Source organism: Cherax quadricarinatus, chromosome 57, assembly GCF_038502225.1.
Source record: "Cherax quadricarinatus isolate ZL_2023a chromosome 57, ASM3850222v1, whole genome shotgun sequence".
Classification (NCBI taxonomy): Eukaryota; Metazoa; Arthropoda; class Malacostraca; order Decapoda; family Parastacidae; genus Cherax; species Cherax quadricarinatus.
In genome coordinates, this window is record NC_091348.1 from 27,536,891 (window position 1) to 27,558,891 (window position 22,001).

Here is a 22,001-nt window from a genome sequence, read left to right on the forward strand (position 1 = left end):
ATAGGTGATCCATTTATCATTATGTTAAGAGGGACATCTGTAGCTCTGTTACCAAACTGAATGAAGTAGGTTTTGTCAATGTTTAGTGTAAGTTTGTTAGTCCTCATCCAGGTAGATATTTTCTGTAATTCGGTATTTACAGTATTGGCTAGCGTGACTGGGCTCGGGTGAGAGAAGACGTATGTAGTGTCATCTGCAAATAGTGTGGGTTTGAGTAATTGCGAAGCATTTGGTAGGTCATTTATGTATAGGAGAAAGAGAAGAGGGCCAAGGACACTTCCCTGTGGGGCACCAACTGTAATTGGTTGTGCGGAAGAGTTTGCCCCATTTGCGTACACATATTGGCTTCTGTTGCTGAGGTATGACTTGAGGTAGTTGAGGGAGTGCCCATTACTACAAAACATGCGAGTTAGCCTGTCTTTCATAGGCTTGTGTCCTGGGAATGCCTTTTCCTCCTGAGTAATGTAGGTTCTGTTTGGCATTTTCTTCCAAAACAGGCCTGTTTCATCACAAGTGAACACTTGTTGAGGATTTAATTTTTCAGCCTCTATGTACCCCTTAAAGTCCTACACATTTTTCAGCCACTTTTTTGTCTGAACTGGCAGCCTCACCATGCCTTATCACACTATGTATGCCACTATGATTCTTAAATCTCTCAAACCAGCCTTTGCTGGCCTTAAATTCATCAATATCAGCACTATTTGGAGGCATTTTATTAATGAGATCCGCATGCAACTGCCTTGCCTTTTTACATAGAACTGACTGTGAAACACTATCTCCTGATAATTGTTTCTCGTTGATCCACACAAACAACAGTCTCTCCACATCTTCGAGTATTTGCGATCTCTGTTTTGTAAGTATACTTGCACCTTTCGCAATAACAGCTTCCTTGATTGCCTTTCTGTTGGCCAAGATAGTAGCGATGGTTGATTGAGGTTTGTTATACAACCTGGCCAGCTCGGAGGCACGCACTCCACTTTCGTACTTTGCGATTATCTCTTTTTTCAGTTCAATAGTATTTCTCACCCTTTTTAACACAGGGCTGGCACTTTTTTGGGCCCATGGTGGCTTATTTAGCAGTTACAAGCATTAAAAACAATGAATACAAAATGTATCACATGTACGCATAGAATCGTCCACACAGGCTTGTAAACAATGGCACGCTGCAGCCCAGTCAGCTCAGGCTGCGCGGACATGTTCTGGACGAATGTCCTTAAATGAGTTTTTTATCGTTAGCTGAGCCAATATTTTGACGCAAAAACATATTGGTATCCGATTTTATCACTATCCAATGGCATCATTAACTGAGGGCTCACTGTACCTTGAAATTGAGCTCAAAGTAGCAGAAATGTTTGATTTTTGCCAATGTTTAAGAGTAAACAAATGACATCACCGTCCAATATGTGTCCAACTGGTCAGTCTAATACGGAGTCATGAATGACTTGACATTATTTATAGAACTATTACAATAATGCAGTAGTCTGCATAACAGTAAATCTATTTTTTGTGTGAATAAAAATTAAAAATGGAAAGCAAGAGTGATATAAGAGGGGCCTGGAATGATATAAGAGGGGCCTGGAGATGTCACAAATGAACAGAGAAAATGTTGTTTTAGTGCCAGGAATGTCTGCATTGTTTATTCTGGACCCTATTTTGAAATTGACATCTTTTGAAATTTGTGAAATTGGCCAAATTGCCAATTTCTGACCACTTTATTGGGTGGTTGAAATCAGTAAATGGGCAGTTTCTTGTACTCAATCAATAGAACAAATGGAGTTCTAGCAAAATAGCTATGAATTTGGTCGACTGGAACAATGGAAGTGGCTGAAAATAGGGCTCAACATGGGCAAAATCATTGATGCATATATATTGCCGAGACCGCTAACTTCACAAGAGTGTAATTCCGTAAGTTTTCCATCAAATTTTGTACTTTTCGTGTCATTAACATCAGAAAAAATCCTATATCATTTCATAAGATTTTTTTTTTTTAAATTCTTCGATACTGAGAGTGACTTCAGTATCAGGGGTCTTGAGAGTGAAAGGGTTAAAACACTGACTTTGCGGTGTATTTTCTTATGTTTTTTTACAGTTGTGATCACGGTTTCTTGGTCTCGTTTAATAAAATGGAAGATATGTTACAGAAATAGAGATGATTTTGATTGGTTTTAGTGAGGAAAATAGTTTGAAATTGAGCTCAAAGTAGCAGAAATGTTCTATTTTTGCCAATGTTCAAGAGTAAACAAATGATGTCACGCATCCAATACACGTCAGCTGGTGGGTCTAATATACGTTCACGAAAGCGCTGATATTATTTATACAATTATTACAATATTGCATAACAGTAAATCTTCTATTTTTTGGTGTGAATAAAAATTCTTTATGGAAATCAAAAATCAAAATGGAATTCATTTGTAAAGCCTGGAAACATAACTACTAAACAAGGGAAATGTTATTTTAGTGCCAGGAATGCCTGCAGTGTTTATTCTAGACCCTATTTTGAAATTGGTGTATTTTGAGCTTTGTGTGAAAATGGCCAAATTACCAATTTCTGACCACTTTATTGGGTAGTTGAAATGGTTGATTGGGCAGTTTCTTGTACTCAATCGATAAAACAGAAGTAATACTAGTGAAATAGCAAAGAATGTGATCAACTGGAGTCAAAGTGGGCAAAATCGCCGATGCATAAATATCATTGATGCAGTAAAATTTGTGATAGTGAAATTTTATAAATTTTCCATCAAATTTCATACTTTCTGTTTATTACCTTCAGAAAAAGATTTCTCTACCATTTCATGAGGAAAAATAACAAAAATTTCTTTTTGAAAATTCTTGGACCCTCAAAGGGTTAAATATGTTTGTGTGCCAAAATTTTAATCCTAGTGCTGCATAGTTTTTGTGTTAACATTTTCAGGGTCGTCCCGTAGTGCAACGCCACGAGCTCAGCTCACTCAGATAAGCTGTGAGTGGTAAATTTGAACCTAGGTATGAATGAGTTCAAGTAGTAAGTGTGCACAATATAAAAAAAAATGCAGCATGCAGTGCATGAGAAAACAGCAACTTTGCAGTGTATTTTCATGTGGTTTTTATGGTTTCATTCTCGGTTTCTTGGTCTCACTTGACAGAATGGAAATAAGACACTTTGACTTTTTTGGGTTATCCTAGGCTTTCTACACTTATGCTATTTATGATAATCTATGTAACTGTATTTGTGTATAACTGAATAAACTTACTTACAGAAATAAATATGATTTTGATTGATTTCAGGACTGAAAGCACCCTGAAATCGAGCTCAAAGTACTAGAAATGTCTGAATTTTGCAGATATTCCAGAGTACACAAATGACATGGCTCGTCCAATATACGTCCAACTGGCTGGTCTAATACATGCTCATGAATGGGTTGACATTATTTATACAATTATTACAATAAAGGAGTAGTTTGCATAACAGTAACTCTTCTATTTTTGTGTGAATAAAAATTAAAAATGGAAAGCATATGTAATATAAGAGGTGCTTGGAAAATGTTATTTTAGACCCAGGAATGTCTGCATTGTTTATTCTGGACCCTCTTTTAAAACTGGCATTTCTTGAAATTTGTGTGAAATTGGCCAAATTACCAATTTCTGAACACTTTATTGGATAACTAAAATAGGTAAATGGGCAGTTTCTTGTACTCAGTCGACAGAATAGAAGGAATACTGGTGAAATAGCTATGAGTTTGGTAGACTGGAACAATGGAATGAGCCAAAAATAGGGCGTAAAGTGGGCGAAATCACCGATGCGTAAATGTCGGAGTTGGACTAAGTGTTTTCTAACGTAGCTACTCTGTAATCTGGCAAAATCACTAATCTGGCACCCTACAGGTCCCGATGATGCTGGATTAGTGATGGTCAACCTATAGTAGGAAGAATACGATTGAATTTTGGATTTTTTCTGATATCTTTTGACAAAACTCATTTTGTTTTTTGTTTATGATGATTTGGTGCATGTGTATTAAGCTCGTTTTTGGGGGTAAACATTATTTGAAAAATATGGAATATGTAACATTTCAAGAGTCATTCCTAGTTTTACATGTTATACTGAGTTTGTTTTATGCACCACTGGCCAGGAATATGTATACTTCTAACACAAAGTGAGGGAGGCATGTAATAACACAAATCCCATAAGGGGCTCAAAGAAGAACAAAGGAAAAGATGAACCTTGCAATAGGCCTATTGGTCTATGCTAGGAGAGAAGGAAAAGGCCAGAAGTTAGAAGACAGGAAGACAAGATTATTTGATAATGTACAGGGAAAGATAAGACTAAACAGAAACAGAACCAGACCTTGGATTCATGTTAGGAATTGTACATATGAAACCATTTAACAAGATGGTTTCTGTGAAGGCAAAAAGAAGGACCAGCTTATGAGATGATTATGATCTCTACCATGTCAGAGAAGCGTTGTTAGTGGCAGCAAGGCGAGTACCTCTCCTGTGTTCTTGAGGTCTAACCAAAAGGGAGTGGCCAGTTTTACTATACATGCACTCTCTTGGAGAGGCAAGATAATCAGTGACGTAAGTGTCAACCGGATTGCTACAAAGTGTATCAATTTGATGAAATGTAGCTTTGATATTCAGGGGGCAGAGAGCATTATTAAGATTTTGGAAAATATGATTATAGTAAAGGCAGAGTGCAATTTTCAAAGAAGAAAGTCCGTTTAGAATGGAAATAGGCAGAGAATAGCCAGAGGAAGAAAATGAACAACTTGATGAAGCTAATTGTTATGGGCAAGAATAGGTGGCCAGGGCAAAAACAGGATCATCATAGTAAAGGATGCACATTAGCAGTACAAAGTTGAAGTCTTGACGTGACTGTGAGGTGCAGTCTTGCCCTTATATGCCTTCCTGTTGACGTTTTATTTACATAGTTCCTTGATAATGTGAGAAATCACAAAAGTGCTTGGAATTTCCCAATTTTTTCACAGTGGTTGTTCTGCATAAGCAAGCAAGAACAGGGGAATAGTGAGCCCACAGGAACACAAAGCTTTAAGAACAGAATTTACCTGAGAAAAATATTAATTGAATATGAGCTTTGTTTGGTTTTGAGTTTGATTCAGGGCAATGTTTTTCATACTGTATTTACAGGGAAGTCAAAATTAATGAAAAGTGAATCTGCATCTTTTGTAAATGTATGTTTATAATACAGAAATGAGAGAGAAAATGTTTTGAGTTGCTGTATTAATAGTATGATAAATTAAAAAGTTCAATCATTCACTTTTTTATTTTATAATAAATATTAATTGTACAGTATTTTACAATTATAACCACTTTACAAATTTACATTACTTTTACAAATAAAAGCATGGTTACATATTTAACAGTATGTTATGTATTCAATACACAGTCAAAAATGGATGTTGACATTTTGGATGTACTCCACCCAAGTGAATAATAATTCATAATGCTGTGGCCGGTATTTTCCTGTTGGTACATAATTTAATAGCTACATCATTCATTACTCCTCATCAGAGTCTGGTCTATCCTCAGCAATCAAAGATGGCTGGTGATATTTGGCCACAAGCCCCAGGAGGGTCCACTGAGTAATCTTCCTCTGGGCCAACTCCTCCCAGGCCTGGTAGATTTGTTTGCTTATATGGGCCTTCCTTTGTCGATTTTGTATCATTTGCTCTGACATCAGCTGACACTGAGTGGGTACTTTCTTTGATTCTCTGTAGAGAACTTCAATCAATTTGTACATGTTAACCTTGCCAGTGTGAATGGACTCAGCAGTGTTGAGAGAGTCATGCCACTCCTTCACATCATCATTTGTTCTGATGGAATGCTTGAAGACAGACCAATCTGTAGGACACCAACAGCCAGAAATCCAGGTCTTCTCAATGTAACTCATGAGACGTCTGAAGGATTTGGGGTGAATTTTCTCTACTAGGTCATAGAAATTCAAAAAGACCTCCTCAATCTGGTCTGCGGGGAGGTATGGAAGACACATCAACTCCTGAAGGAAGGTCTGTGTCTTTTTCTTCTGGTTGTACTCCAGCTGGAGGCCTAGCTTTTTTATCCTTCTGTAGATAGCTTGAGTCCAATGAAATGCACAGCCCCTAAGAACAATGTTCTCATCTCTGAATACTTCGTTAAATGCTGCCCACACCGCTGATTCAAAGTCTAGCACGACTGTGCGAAGCCTAAAAGATGGTACAAGCTCTCTCATCTTACTTAGGACAGCCACATAGTCTGACTTGAATCTTCTAGACATTAAAACCATCAAGACTGGTATTTGCTTCCACAGATTGTCTTGCATTATGAATACATGGATGCACCACAGCTGTTTGTAAGGGATTTGGATAACCTTGAAGGTAACATCTGAATACAGAATTTTTGCCTTTTGGAGGAGTTGCAACTGTTTATCAGTATACATGATAATATGTCTCTGGTGGCCTAGTTTAACTTCCTGTCGTACAAAGTTTGGTGGCAGAGCCTCATAGACCCATTCAAATTGGAGGTCTTTGGGGTGCTGGGGTCCACGGTTTTGTCTAAGGAAGTTGACACTTCTAATAAGAGAATCCATAGAAGGTAGACAAGTTGCAGGAATATCTAAGGAAAGGTGTGCAGCAACTGCTTCATTGGCAATAGTGGAACCAGATGCAGAGGGTCGAGCTTTCCCCTCTCTCCTGACATATGCTTTTATTTTTGCAAGGGCCAGAGTGCAGCCTCTTGGGTCACAGGTATGGGGTTTGCTTCCTCTTGTGAATTTGTCACCTTCTTGCATCACTGATGCCAAGCAACCTGTCCTTCCTCTCCGGATCTGGCATCTCCACCTCTGCCTACCTTTTTTACTGGCCCTGTCCTTCACATAGGTGTAGCTTCCTTCCACAAGAAGATCTCTGCCACGCTGTGAAGCTTCAGGTACTATGATGAACTTTATTGTCTCTTCCTGAGCTGAAAAGCTTCTATCAGGGTCTTGTATAGTATGTGTCCTGTCTGACTCATTTGTATTGTCATGCTCTTGAAAGACAGCAGAACAGTTTAGTAACGAGTTGATATCTGGAGAGCTGGGTGGAGTGGGAGAGTCGAGATCAAAGGAATCTGGTTCTTCTTTAATGTCCACACGAGCCACGTTCATAACATGATCTGGAAATATTTGAATGTCGCAAATGAGGAAGCCACTTTCTACAGTTAAATATATTTTAATGTAATTGACAAAAGCATGTGTCTAGGCTTGAACAAATACTTTAAGTTAATAATACAAAATAAAGCATATTACCAAGAATAAATTAGAAATACATGGCAAAACAATGATATTCATTAGCTATATATCAATTTTGTTACCTACAGGTTACTGAAGATGATTCCAAGGGTCATGCCCACCAAGATTCAGTCCCAGACCAGGCATCCTGCCCCAGTGTTAGATAACTTGATTTACTTAAACTTGCCTACTGGTTGCCAGGGTAAATTGCCAATATCGACAAGTTTAAAACATCGAGTTTTCCTGGTACCAGACCCATAGGGCTTATCTTGAATGACGGCCTACTCTATGCCATTTGGGCTCCTGCTAGGCAGTAACCTTAATGGCATTATATGTATGGAGATATACTAAATTTGTAGAGGTTGTATAACATCTGGGGAATGGGAGGTAATCAGGTCCGAACCAAAGAAAGAGAAAGCAGCTGAAATTCCTTGCAAGTTGAGTTCTTAACCAGCATCATGGCATCAATTTGAAGGGACCCCAATGGAAATAAATCCTATTTAGCTTTTTTGTGACACCGATTAATTAACCGATGCATGTCCTACATTAGTTAAATATTTTCAGCACTTATTTACATCTCCATTATTTATTCAATCATACTGTATCTCCCCTATTTGTATAATTAACCCATGAGTGTTAGTAAGCCAGTGAATAACTCAAGCTATGGAGAGTGGCTTCTTTCCATTAAGGTCCTTTCCTGTAAATATGGCCCAGAACTGTCAAGTAACAGCCAGGCACCTACTGCTATTTGCTACTAGAAGAACAAGGACAATATCTTGCCCAGGATTCAACCTAAGTCCGTTTGGTTGTGAGCCAAATACGTACTTTACAACTATGAGGGATTATTATTGCAACTATGGGGAAATGCAAAGCTCGTAGGAGTCACACAACACCTGGGGAATGGTGATAATCAGTTTTGATCTGAGGAAGGAGAGGGTAAGACCATGTTCTTGGATCAAGAACCTGTCACCAGCAACAAAGTACTCTTTGAAAAGTACTACTAGGCAAATTAACCAGCAGCATCCCAGATGGTCTACTCCCACTGGTCTGTTCCTTTTATGTCTACTTTTGAGATGGTTACTATTCCAAGTTGGTCTAAGTATATATCATGTGGGTTTTGCATACAAAACAATAACTATGAATACTAAGGGGGGTTATTAACTCTTTCAGGATTTCCGACGTACTAGTACAGCTTACGCACCAGGGTTATTGACGTGCTAGTACGCCTAAATTCTAGCGCCTTCAAATCTAGCAAGAGAAAGCTGGTAGGCCTACACACGAAAGAATGGGTCTATGTGGTCAGTGTGCGCAATATAAAAAAAAAAATCCTACAGCACACAGGGCATAAAGAGAAAAACAAAAACTTTGACTGTGTTTTTGGTTTAAAACAGCGACTTTGCACTGTATTTTTGTATGATATTTATGGTTGTATTCTAGTTTTCCTGGTCTCATTTTATAGAATGGAAGACATATTACAGAAATTGAGACGATTCTGATTGGTTTCACAATGAAAAGTACCTTGAAATTGAGCTCAAAGTAGCAGAAATATTCAACTTTTGCCCAAGTTCAAAAGTAAACAAATCATGCCACACATCCAATACATGTCAACTGGTGAGTCTAATATTCTTTCACAAGTGTGGTGATATTATTTATACCATTTCTACACTAATGCAGTAGTCTGCATAACAGTAAATCTTCTATTTTTTGTGAGAATAAAAATTCAAAGTGGAAACCAAAAGAAATGTAAGAGGGGCCTAGGGATGTGACTAATGAACAAAGGAAATGTTATTTTAGTGCCAGAAATGTCTGTCTTGTTTATTCTAGACCCTATTTGGAAATTGGCATCATTTGAAATTTGTGTGAAATTGGCAAAATTGTTAATTTCTGACAACTTTATTGGATAGTTGAAATCGGTAAATGGGTGGTTTCTTGTACTCATTTGATAGAAAAAATGAAATTCTAGCAAAATAGTTATGATTTTTGTCGACTAATACACTGGAATTGGCCGAAAATAGGGCTCAAAGTGGGCGAAATCGCCAATGTATAAACATCGTCAAGACCGCTAACTTCACAAGAGCATAATTCCGTAAGTTTTCTATCAAATTTCACACTTTTGGTGTCGTTATGGTCGGGAATAGATTCTCTATCTTTTCATAAAATTTTTGTTTTTTCTGAAAAATTTTCGACCCTGAGAACAAGCCAATTTAAAATAAAAAGGCCATGATAAGTGTGGCAACAATTTTTGTGATCGTAACTAAGAAACATTCATGTATGGCAACAATGTGTGTATACCTAGAGTATACCTGCAGGAAGTTCTGGGGTTAATGCCCCTGCAGCCCAGTCCGTGACCATGCCTCACGGTGGACCAGGGCCTGATCAACCAGGCTGTTACTGCCAGCCACATGGAGTCCAATAACTGGTCAGGTACTGAATTTAAGTGTCTGTCCAGTTCCCTTTTGAAAGACAGTGAGGGGCCTATTGCTAACCCCCCCTTATGTATGCTGGGAGGCAGCTGAACGATCTTGGGCCCCCTGACACTTATTGTGTTATATCTCTTAGCATACTCATGGCACTCTTGCTTTTCATTGGTGGAATGTTGTATAGCCTGCCAAGACTTCTGCTTTCGTAGGAAGTGATTTTCATGAGTAGATTTGGGATTAGCCTCTCTAGGATTTTCCAGGTGTAAATTATGATGCATCTTTCTTGCCTGCATTCCAAGGAGTTCTTTTGATGAATCAGGAAGAGACTGGCTATTTAGTACAGTATTTTATTTGCATAAGAAAGCAGATTGGAAACAAAAAAAAAAAAGAGTACCAGATGCACTTGCCTAAATCATGCTATAAATACAGCAGGTTCTTGAATATGTCATTTTGTTATAGCGTTGAGAAAAAAAATTGATTCCAAGTAGGGGCCACTGTCTGTGTGGAGTTTGCATGTTCTCCCCTTGTCTGCATGGGTTATCTCTGGGTACTCTGGTGTCCTCCCACATACCAAAGATGTGCATGTTAGTTTAAATGGTAGATCTAAATTGTCCCAGTGTCATGATCAGGACCCAAACTCACCTTTACCCATCACCAGTAATGAGGATTAAGCCTCCCTTCCTATACCACCCCATCACCACCATCATGACTGTTGTCATTCACTGATTCATCTAAAATTGGGTAAATTATCTTACTTGTTTTTATTAATCTTTGTTAAATGGATAAAGTCTGGCTATTACAGCAAAATAGTCTATAAATGGAACACATCTATATGAAACTGGCAGGCCATGTACTGCTGACCATGCAGCAGTGTCTGCCCGTTCATTGCCCTGTATGTCAACATGACCAGGGACCCAACAAAAAACAATATCTTTATGCTTGGTAGAGATACGGCATAGCCAAAGTTGGATATGGAGGACTAAGGGGTGAGGTGTATCAAATTTTTGTATAGCCTGTAGAGCACTAAGGGAGTCTGAGACAACCACAAATGATGACACAGGCATAGATGCAATACGGATAAGTGCTGCAAGAATGGCATACAATTCAGCTGCAAAAATGCTAGCCGAGGATAGTAAATGTCCTCGCACAACAATGTCCAGAAACACTGCTGCGAATCCGACACCATCAGAAGATTTAGAGCCATCTGTGTACACTGCGATGGCATGAGAATGAGAGCAGAAGCGGTCAAGAAAAAGAGAGCGGGAAGCTACCGTAGGCAGTTGGGCTTTTGGCATTGTTTCTTATGGAGAAAATTAAGGTCAGAGCGCTGCACGCACAAATGTAGATCTATGTTTGGACAGTTTAAGGGTTAAGGAGGTTCAGCCGGTTGTGACAAGTTGCCTTCAGAGAGGTAATGTGAGGTTTCCAGAATAACCTACGGTCAAAGAGAAGGCCTAGAAACCTGACTATCACGTTCAGGGATACGTGAGCCATAGAAGTACAAAGGATGATCGGAGATGACAGAGCATCTAGTGAAAGTAATTTGGTGAGTTTTGGTACTGGAAAATTTAAACCCATGTGTGGTGGCCCAACTGGAAACACGGTCGACTGCATGCTGGAGAGAAACTGTAATGAGGTGACAGTCAGTGCCTGCACAAGCTATAGCGAAGTCATCAACATAGAGTGATGACCAAATATTGGATGGAAGACTAGAGGCCAAATCATTTATAGCAAGAAGAAAAAGTGTTGTGCTCAGAACACATCCCTGGGGGACACCTTCAGCTTGGATAAAGTCTGGGGAGAGCACATTATTAACCCAAACACGGAAATGTCTGTCAGTTAAAAAGTTTTTAAGGAAGGAGGGTAGATTGCCTCGGAGGCCTAAGGAGTGGGCTTGGGCCAAAATATTATACCTCCAAGTTATATCATATACCTTCTCAAGGTCAAAAAATATGGCAATAACTGAGTGGTTATTCGCAAAGGCATTACGAACATAAGTATCCAAGCGTAGTAAGGGGTCTATGGTAGAACGGCCCTTACGAAAGCCATATTGACTAGTGAAGAGACTGTTGTGTGTCTCTATGCCTGAGAAGAAACCCATTCTAGTAGAAACTGTTTATTGCCCTTCCACCTAGAAATCGGGTCTTAGTACACAGTCTAAGAGTACTGTCCAGAATTGGGCCTGTGAGACAATAATACTTGGCGACTTCAATTCTTACTTTCAACAACAAAACAATGGGTTATGTAATAGATATAAGGAAATCTCAGCACTAAATAATTACAGACAAGTAATAAATTAAGGAACCAACTGAGATTACTCAGCCCCACACTTAACTGCATAGTATGTAACTGCTATATAAAAAAAAAAATCAGTCAATCAGGCCTCATTTCTATAGATCTTAGTGACCATTTTATCACTGGCTGAAAAAAATGTGTCAGTCTAATCAGAATCATGAATTTTTTTTTTAAATTATACAGAAATAAAGTATAAAGAATGGAAAAGCCCATAATATGCACAGCATTTCAAGTGAACTTAGACTACGCTTAGAATGAAATAATACTAACTACTTAATATTAGTGTTTAACATTAACATACAATTCATAGCTAAGGCTTAGATTGCTAGAATGCTAATATAACAAATTATATGAAGAGACACTAATTCTGATTGCTTTGACAATTGGTTATAGTAATTTTTAACCCTTTGACTGTCGAAGGGCCCAATCCTGAAGTTGCTCCTGGTGTCGCAAAATATTCGAAAAAAAAAAAAATTATTTTTTCTTATGAAATGATAGAGAATCTTTTCCCGATTGTAAAGACACCAAAAAAACGAAATTTGATGGAAAACTGACGGAATTACGCTCTCGCGAAGTTAGCGACTTCGGCGATATTTAAAAATCGGCAATTTCGCCCACTTTGAGCCCTATTTTCGGCTAATTCCGTTATTCCAGTCAACCAAACTCATAACTATTTCTTCAGAACTCTATTTTTTCTATCGATTGAGCACAAGAAACTGCCCATTTACCGATTTCAACTACCCAATAACATGGTCAGAAATTTGCAATTTGGCCAATTTCACGAAAATTAAAAAATACGACAATTTCAAAATAAGGTCCAGAATGAACAATGCAGACATTCCTAGCTCTAAAATAAGATTTTCTTTGTTCATCAGTCATGTCTCCAGGTCCCTGTGATATTACTCTTGCTTTTTATTTTGAAATTTTATTCAAACAAAAAATAGAAGATTTACTGTTATGCAGACTACTGCAATACTGTAATAATTGTAAAAATTACATCAACCCATTCATGACTGCGTATTAGAATGGCTATTTGGACATTTATTGGACAATGACATCATTTGTTTACTTTTGAACATCGGCAAAAATCAAACATTTATTGTACTTTGTGCTCCATTTCCAGGTTCTTTTTATAGTAAAATTAATCAAAATCACCTCCATTTCTATAATATAGTTTCCATTCTATCAAATGAGACCATGAAAACGAGAATACAACCACAAATACTATACGAAAATAGACCACAAAGTCGGCATTTTAATTAAAAAAAACGGTCGGAGTTTTTTTTTCTCATTATGCACTGCGTGCTCCAGGATTTTTTTTATGTGGTGCACACTGACCACACAGACCCATTCTCTCTACTAGCTTTCTCCTGCCTGGAAGCCGCTAGAATTTATGAGTACTAGCTAACGATCGCCTCTCCAATTATGTAAGTGTATTTATGTAAGTGCGTTTGTACGTGATGTTTGGGGGTTGAAATGACTAATCTACTTCACAATAAGCCAGTACTAGATACTTGGAATGAAAAAATGTCCACTGTATATATACGTCAAACACGGTACCTCACAAACGTATATATACGGCCGCGACAGTCAAAGGGTTAAGTGGTAGAGCCATTGGTAACAATATTGTATGAACATTTACAATCAATTTATGTAACATTCACATTATATTTAGGTAGTGTTCTTAACAGCATTACTGCATCATCATGTAAGAGGTCTATAATTTTCGGCCTTTTATCTGCAGAGTTTTTAAACAGTCATATGTACTATGTATTTGGTCAAATACATAGTACATATGACTAATAATTAACCCCTTGACTGTCGCAACCCCAAATCCTGAGGTGTCTCCTGGTGTCGCAAACTTAAAAAAAAAAAAAAAAAAATCTTATGAAATGATAATCTTTTTCCGATTGTAATGACACCAAAAGAACGAAATTTGGTTGAAAACTGATGGAATTACGCTCTCGTGAAGTCAGCGACCTCGGCGATATTTACGAACTGGCGATTTTGCCCACTTTGAGCCCTATTTTTGGCTAATTCCATTATTCCAGTCGACCAAACTCATAGCTATTTCTTTAGGACTCCATTTTTTCTATCGATTGAGTACAAGAAACTGCCCATTTACCGATTTCAACTACCCAATAACGTGGTCAGAAATTTGCAATTGGGCCAATTTCACAATTTCAGAATAGGGTCCAGAATGAACAATGCACACATTCCTAGCTCTAAAATAACATTTTCTTTGTTCATCAGTCATGTCTCCAGGCCCCTCTGATATTACTCTTGCTTTCTATTTTGAATTTTTATTCAAACAAAAAATAGAAGATTTACTGTTATGCAGACTACTGCAATATTGTAATAATTGTATAAATAATGTCAACCCATTCATGACTGCATATCAGAATGGCTAGTTGGACATTTATTGGACAATGACATCATTTGTTTACTTTTGAACATTGGCAAAAATCAAACATTTCCCCTACTTTGAGCTCCATTTCAAGATTCTTTTCATAGTAAAACCAATCAAAATCACCTCTACTTCTATAATATGTTTTCCATTCTATCAAATGAGACCAAGAAAACGAGAATACAACCATAAATACAGTGGACCTCCGGTATTCGATGGCATCGGTATTCGATAAATCCGGTATTTGATGCATTATATCGCAAAAATTTTGCCTCGGTATCCGATCGAAAACCCGGTATTCGATACGATTCATACGAGATGTGTCCACGTGTGGCCTGAACTGCCCCGTGTGTGCCAGTGTTTACAAGCCAGCCAGTGTGCGCGTATCTAAAGATACATTCGGTACATTCCACATTATCACTGTTTTTGGTGCTTGTTTCTGCAAAATAAGTCACCATGGGCCCCAAGAAAGGTTCTAGTGCCAACCCTTCAAGAAAAAAGGTGCTAATGACTATTGAAATGAAGAAAGAGATAATTGCAAAGTACGAAAGTGGAGTGCGTGTGTCGGAGCTGGTCAGGTTGTATAATAAACCCCAATCAACCATCTCTACTATAGTGACCAGGAAAACGGCAATCAAGGAAGCTGTTCTTGCAAAAGGTGCAACTGTGATTACGAAACAGCGACCGCAAGTGTTAGAAAATGTTGAGAGACTGTTATTGGTGTGGATAAATGAAAAACAGATAGCAGGAGATAGCATCTCTCAAGCGATCATTTGTGAAAAGGCTAGGCAGTTGCATGACAATTTGGTAAAGGAATTGCCTGCAACTAGTGCTGATGTAAGTGAATTTAAGGCCAGCAAAGGTTGGTTTGAAAGATTTAAGAATCGTAGTGGCATACATAGTGTGATTAGGCATGGTGAAGCTGCCAGTTCGGACCAAAAAGCAGCTGAAAAATATGTGAAGGAATTCAAGGATTACATAGACAGTGAACAAGTGTTTAATTGCGACGAAACAGGCCTGTTTTGGAAGAAAATGCCAAGCAGGACCTACATTACTCAGGAGGAAAAGGCACTCCCAGGACATAAGCCTATGAAAGACAGGCTTACTCTGTTGATGTGTGCCAATGCTAGTGGTGATTGCGAAGTGAAGCCATTATTAGTGTATCACTCTGAAACTCCCAGAGTGTTCAGGAAAAACAATGTCCTCAAGGCTAATTTGTGTGTGCTGTGGAGGGCAAACAGTAAGGCATGGGTCACTAGGGACTTTTTCTATGACTGGTTACACCATGCATTTGCCCCCACTGTGAAAAATTACCTAACTGAAAAGAAATTAGACCTTAAGTGCCTCCTGGTATTAGACAATGCCCCTGGTCATCCTACAGACTTGGCAGAGTGACTTTCTGGGGACATGAGCTTCATTAAGGTCAAGTTTTTGCCTCCTAATACCACTCCTCTCCTGCAGCCCATGGACCAGCAGGTCATTTCCAACTTCAAGAAACTGTACACAAAAGCTGTTTCAAAAGTGCTTTGTAGTGACCACAGAAACTCAACTGACTCTAAAAGAGTTTTGGAAGGATCACTTTAATATCCTCAATTGTATAAACCTTATAGGTATGGCTTGGGAGGGAGTGACTAAGAGGACCTTGAACTCTGCTTGGAAAAAACTGTGGCCAGAATGTGTAGACAAAAGGGATTTTGAAGGATTTAAGGCTAACCCTGAGAAGCCTATGCCAGTTGAGGAATCCATTGTGGCATTGGGGAAGTCCTTGGGGTTGGAGGTTAGTGGGGAGGATGTGGAAGAGTTGGAGGAGGACAATGAAGAACTAACCACTGATGAGCTGCTAGATCATCTTCAACAGCAAGAGACCACACCTGCGGAAACTGCTTCGGAGGAGGGGATAGAGAAATTGAAGAAGTTGCCTACTTCACAGATTAAGGAAATGTGTGCAATGTGGCTTAAAGTGCAAACCTTTTTTGATGACAGTCACCCTAACACAGCTATTGCAAGCCGTGCTGGTGACTATTACACTGACAATGTTGTGAAACACTTTAGGAATGTCATAAAGGAACGGGAGGTACAGGCCACTATGGACAGATATGTTGTGCGACAGAAGTCCAGTGACTCTCAAGCTGGTCCTAGTGGCATTAAAAGAAGAAGGGAAGTAACCCTGGAAAAGGACTTGCTACCTCAAGTCCTAATGGGAGGGGATTCCCCTTCTAAACACTAACACCTCTCCCCTCCTCCCATCCCATCAATCATCACCAGATCTTCATTAAAGGTGTCAATTATTCTATTGTTATTGTAATTATTCTATTGCATTAAACTTAATATTTCAAGTAGTAAATTTTTTTTTCATACTTTTGGGTGTCTTGCACAGATTAATTTGATTTTCATTATTTCTCTAATTTCTCTAATGCAGAGAATTCGTAGTTTGGAAGTTAGGAAGAGGTGCGGGATTACCAAAACTGTTGTCCAGAGGGCTGAGGAAGGGTTGTTGAGGTGGTTCGGACATGTAGAGAGAATGGAACGAAACAGAGTGACTTCAAGAGTGTATCAGTCTGTAGTGGAAGGAAGGCGGGGTAGGGGTCGGCCTAGGAAAGGTTGGAGGGAGGGGGTAAAGGAGGTTTTGTGTGCGAGGGGCTTGGACTTCCAGCAGGCATGCGTAAGCGTGTTTGATAGGAGTGAATGGAGACAAATGGTTTTTAATACTTGACGTGCTGTTGGAGTGTGAGCAAAGTAACATTTATGAAGGGGTTCAGGGAAACCGGCAGGCCGGACTTGAGTCCTGGAGATGGGAAGTACAGTGCCTGCACTCTGAAGGAGGGGTGTTAATGTTGCAGTTTAAAAGCTGTAGTGTAAAGCACCCTTCTGGCAAGACAGTGATGGAGTGAATGATGGTGAAAGTTTTTCTTTTTCGGGCCACCCTGCCTTGGTGGGAATCGGCCAGTGTGATAATAAAAAAAAAAAAAAAAATATTTCTTATGAGGAAAATTGATTCGCTTTTCGATATTTTCAGTAATCGATGAGCTCTCAGGAACGGATTAATATCGAATACCGGGGGTCCACTGTACTATATGAAAATAAAACACAAAATCGGCGTTTTAATTAAAAAAAAAAACGGTCAGTTTTTTTCTCATTATGCACTGCGTGCTGCAAGATTTTTTTTATATGGTGCACACTGACCACAGAGATCCATTCTCTCACATGTGGGCCTACCAGCTTTCTCCTGCTTGATTTGAAGCTGCTAGAATTTATGAGTATATATACATCAAACATGGTGACTCATAAGACGTATAGTATATACGACTGAAACAGTCAAAGGGTTAACACTGTGGTTACAGTCTTGAAAATTGCGTCCAAGCCAAAATCGTGTAAAACGAACTGAAGTACTTGTGGGAAAAATAGGGTTACGTTCCTTGGGCCCCCAAAAATGGCAAAATTTTCTTTTAGGTCTCCAAATCGTAAAAAATAAAAATGATAATGTAATTGCAGCTCATTGTCACGATGTATTATGTTTAATGCATTGATTAAGGTTATAATGGAACAGAAATAAGATTTCTTATCTTAAATTATGGTTGCTAGTATATGTCAATGATTCTAAACAGAGTGGAGAGGGATGCTGTGGTCGTACTGGGCTGAGGTGGAAGGTTGTGGATTGTTTGCTGAGGTGGATGCTTGAGGCTAGTAAGTTTATTTAGGCACAGGTACACTTAAGTACAATTATCATACATAGTGTGAATTACCTAGATTAACCCAAAAATGTTAAAGTGAATTATTTTCATTGGGGTCCCTGTATTTACATTAGGCACTCACGTCGATGGTTGTACTGAATTAGTGAGAAATTCTGTAAAGTGTCTTTGGTCTCTCTTACCCTGCACTACTTTATACAGCTGAGGGTAAAGCATCATGAGCTGCTCTAGGCCCCAGAACATATTCACTGTAGTCACTACTTGTTGATCTGGAAATGTGTGGAGGGTTGATGTGACCCTGTGCAGTTTGTGAGCAAACATATGACAGGCTATCACCTGCTATCAGCTACCACTTGCCAATATCAGCAAAAAAATGATATATTTTATCTGCTAAGACAAAATTTTTTACTAAATTAAGCGGTCCTGAACAATACCACCATAAAATAAATGCAAGCTATCTAGGAAAACATGAAAAAATTATAAATTCATGAGAAAAGCTTCTCGAAGTTCTGAACATTTGTCACTGTGTCCATCTCACTGTTGTGAAATTAACTACCAGAATGCTTGTTTCAAATATAAACTATTTATTACATATTAATAAATTTATTGCAATAAAGGAATATAATTAAATTACCATTTCCCTTGAATTTTCAATAATAAAAATAACTGTACTAGAGAGGGTGGGATGCTTGCAGATTGGTAGCCCTGAACACCACCATCACAACAACAACCAATCACACGTCCTTGTTTCTTTATTAAAAAATACAAGTGTACAAAGTAATGCACAAATATATATGAAGTCGGTACTGTATACACATTACGTCCAGGCTCCTTTCATTTTTTAACCTTAATTATGCAAAGGAAGACAAGGAGAGAGCATATAAACTGATAGGGGTCCTTCTCATAGACAGGTGCAGTTCCTGTCAACACAGAATATCCAGGTCATTTATTTTCACAAAATGTTTAACAACTGAACTGATGCACAGTATGTACAGTATGCACAAGGTACTGTATTCATATTATATTTAGTTTCCTCTCACTGTAACACTGATTATTCAAATGGAAAGAGGCAAAGGATATATAAATTTGTATGTAAACACTGTTTCCAGCATCCTCACATTTTAACACAGATGCAAAGAATAAGAAAATACTGCATGTATTAATCGGCTGTATCCCACCCTGCCTTGGTGGGATACAGCCGATGTGTTGAAAGAAAGAAAGATTAACTGGTATGCAGGAAACAACTAATTTAAGCTCATTTGGCTTTCCTAAGAATTATATGGGGGTAATTTGTTTATAAATAAACAGTGTATATATGGTGGCCCTCTGAACTTCAAACACAAACATTTATCATGGCAGTGCCTGTGAAGGCTTACTCAGCCCTGTAACAACTTCAGTCAGTATTACTAAGGCTGGCTCCTCCTCAGGAAAATTAATGAATAGAAAAAGAACAAAAACTGACAAATATAAACACTTTATTATTTAGGAAATATGAAATATAAAACACTTAAATATGAAATATTAATCCTACATTAAAGAAAATGAAAAATGAAAAATATAAATGATAACTGAATTCAAAGCTAATTTAAACTTGGGTGTCTGGTGTTGGTGACACTGTGTTGTTGAAATTGTAGCCGTTGCTGATGATGGGGGGGGGGGGTCGCAGGTGTAAGTGCGAGGGAAAAGTTCAATAGATAGGAGTAGCGAGGGAGTATATAGTAACAATAGTTTCACTGCCGGCTACTTGTTAAGGTAGGGTAAGTCAAGCTCCCGCTATTCCCGCCTTTTTTCCCCCTCCCCAAAAGTGATAGTTTGCTTGCCGGCTACTTGTTAAGGTAGGGTAAGTCCAGCTCCCGCCTTTTCTCCCCCACCCCTAAAGTGATAGTTTAATTGCCAGCTGCTTGTTAAGGTAGGGTCAGTCTAGCTCCCGCTATCCCTTCCCCTCCTTCTTCCCCCCCCCCCCGAAAGGTGATGTGTGGGGCTCCGGTCCAAACAGTAATCACTAGACTCACAGCTCCTAGCACTACTGTAAGTACATGCCTGCCTTGTATTCTAGTGAATTTATTGGTTGAAAGCTTCACTTTTGACCAATAATAAACTTAGTCCTTTCAGTCTTGCTCTAAGTTGACTGTTGTAATAATCACCACATCTTTTAGGTATTGAACTTATCATGGAGAGTGATTTTTTAAGCAGTGGGTAACCTGTCTATCTTTTCAGCTTGTCTCAGTAGTAGTAACCAGTTACCAGTAACCACTGTGCCAGTTGACTCACGACCAACCGTCTCTGCCTGAGTCACTGTCTGAACTCATATTGTGCTGACCTGGCAGTATTCAAAGACCCCCTCACATATGGGTACTGTGGGCGGCCAGTCAGTGTTACGAGAGGAGCAAGGAGACAAGGTTACGGCTGTAAGGGCGCTCTCCACATTATCTGTAATTATACGTACTACCAGCCTACGTGAGTATTATTTTACCCAATCCACGTGTCGAACTCCCACATGATAAATGGTGACAGCGGTGTGGAGCGTGGATTTAGTTTTTATGGGTAATTCAAGACGTTAGAAGACTGTTTGTGAGTAGCCGGCAGGGTCAAAGGTGATCCGTCTCACCCACCAGCTACTCCCCTCACAACCTCCAACCTGCAAGCCTGTTGCAGCCGTTTCAAGCTTCCTGGCTTAGTTCGTGTGCTAATTGCTTCAATCTCCGAGGGGTTGACCCGGATTTTGCAATTAAGCCAGTCAGTAAGCCAGACTGTGGAAGTGAACGCCAGTCAGCCTATCATCCAGCCTGTCTCCTGTCATCCACCTGCTCCTCCGTGCTTTGTGCATCGTTACACGTCTTCCAGTCAGCCATTCTCGTGGGGTAAGCCAGTCAGCCAACCCAGCTTCTAACCCAGCTGAGAGAGAGAAGTAAGCCACGCAGTAAGAAGTAAGCCAAGTTCCTCTGAAGTATTGTCTATATCGCTTTGTGCTCCCTGTTGGATGCTAAGAGTGGTTTTCACCATTCCTGTGGCATAGAGTGGCTTATCAAGCCACCTTCGTGGGTAGTAGTGGAGTGCGCGCCAGTGCGCCAGCGAGTCATCTCGCCCACACTCTCCCTCCAAAAACACCACCAACCACCCACCACCAGCCACCCACCCATCTACCTGTGGTTGTTTGCACCCTTGTACCGGGTCCTAATACTGTTTTGGCTCACATAATTGGTCAAGAGATGTAGTGAGCGCCAACGATAAAGTCAATTATGGGAGTCCACCGAGAAAGCGCATTTCTTCCGACAACAGTGAGTGTAGGAGGCGTCAGTCATCACCGCGCAGGACAACCTACAACCTACCCTCATCACCAGTCATCACCGTCGACTACTACAGACTTCAGTGATAATTTTCTGTTTAGAGACATTTTTCTTGCATTTAAAGACATTTGCGTGTGTGAGACATTTATAGTAAATTTCTTGTATACTCTAAACCTTGTGTTTTCAGTGTAGACTCAGTTTTTCTTTGACTCGTTATTTTTACAATATTTTTCAGTGTTTTCACTCATCTTATATTTTTTTTATTCTGTGTTTTTTTTTATGCTACTCCTGCCTGTAGTAAGTATTATTGTGTGGTGTACCAATCAGTCACTCTGTGTGAAGTGATTCATTTTTTTTATTGTATTCTTTCAGCGTTGTATTCTCCAGTAATTGTTATTGTAATTCACGCAGTGATATTCACCCCAGTATACCAAATTATCCATTTATTTCTATGTGTGTCTTTTTCGTATGCCAGCAGTGTCTCATTCCTCTAATTTTTTCGCAGACTGTGTACCATTATTTTTGCCAGCAAATTTTTGTCGTATCAGTCACAGCAAGATTTTGTTGTAAGAATATACTAAAAAAAAAAATTGTTGTGTGCCCTGCCACTGTAAGTGTGACACTTCCCGTTTTGTTCCTTTGTTTTATTTTATTCATATTTTTATA

The 22,001-nt window shown here is 39.1% G+C and overlaps 1 protein-coding gene across 2 annotated transcripts in view; it reads right to left on the reverse strand.

The window, feature by feature from the left end:
- LOC128693583 (uncharacterized) overlaps positions 1-22,001 on the reverse strand; it is a 109,225-nt gene that overhangs the window by 52,718 nt on the left and 34,506 nt on the right. The window contains exon 2 of one of the 2 annotated variants that reach the window (XM_053783380.2): positions 5,243-7,122. The exons of the other annotated variant lie outside the window; for it this stretch is intronic. Within the exon in view, the coding sequence (XP_053639355.2) occupies positions 5,492-7,122 (1,631 nt within the window). The 3' untranslated portion in view covers positions 5,243-5,491. Of the gene's footprint in view, positions 1-5,242; positions 7,123-22,001 lie in introns of those variants that run through there. 2 annotated transcript variants of the gene reach the window in all.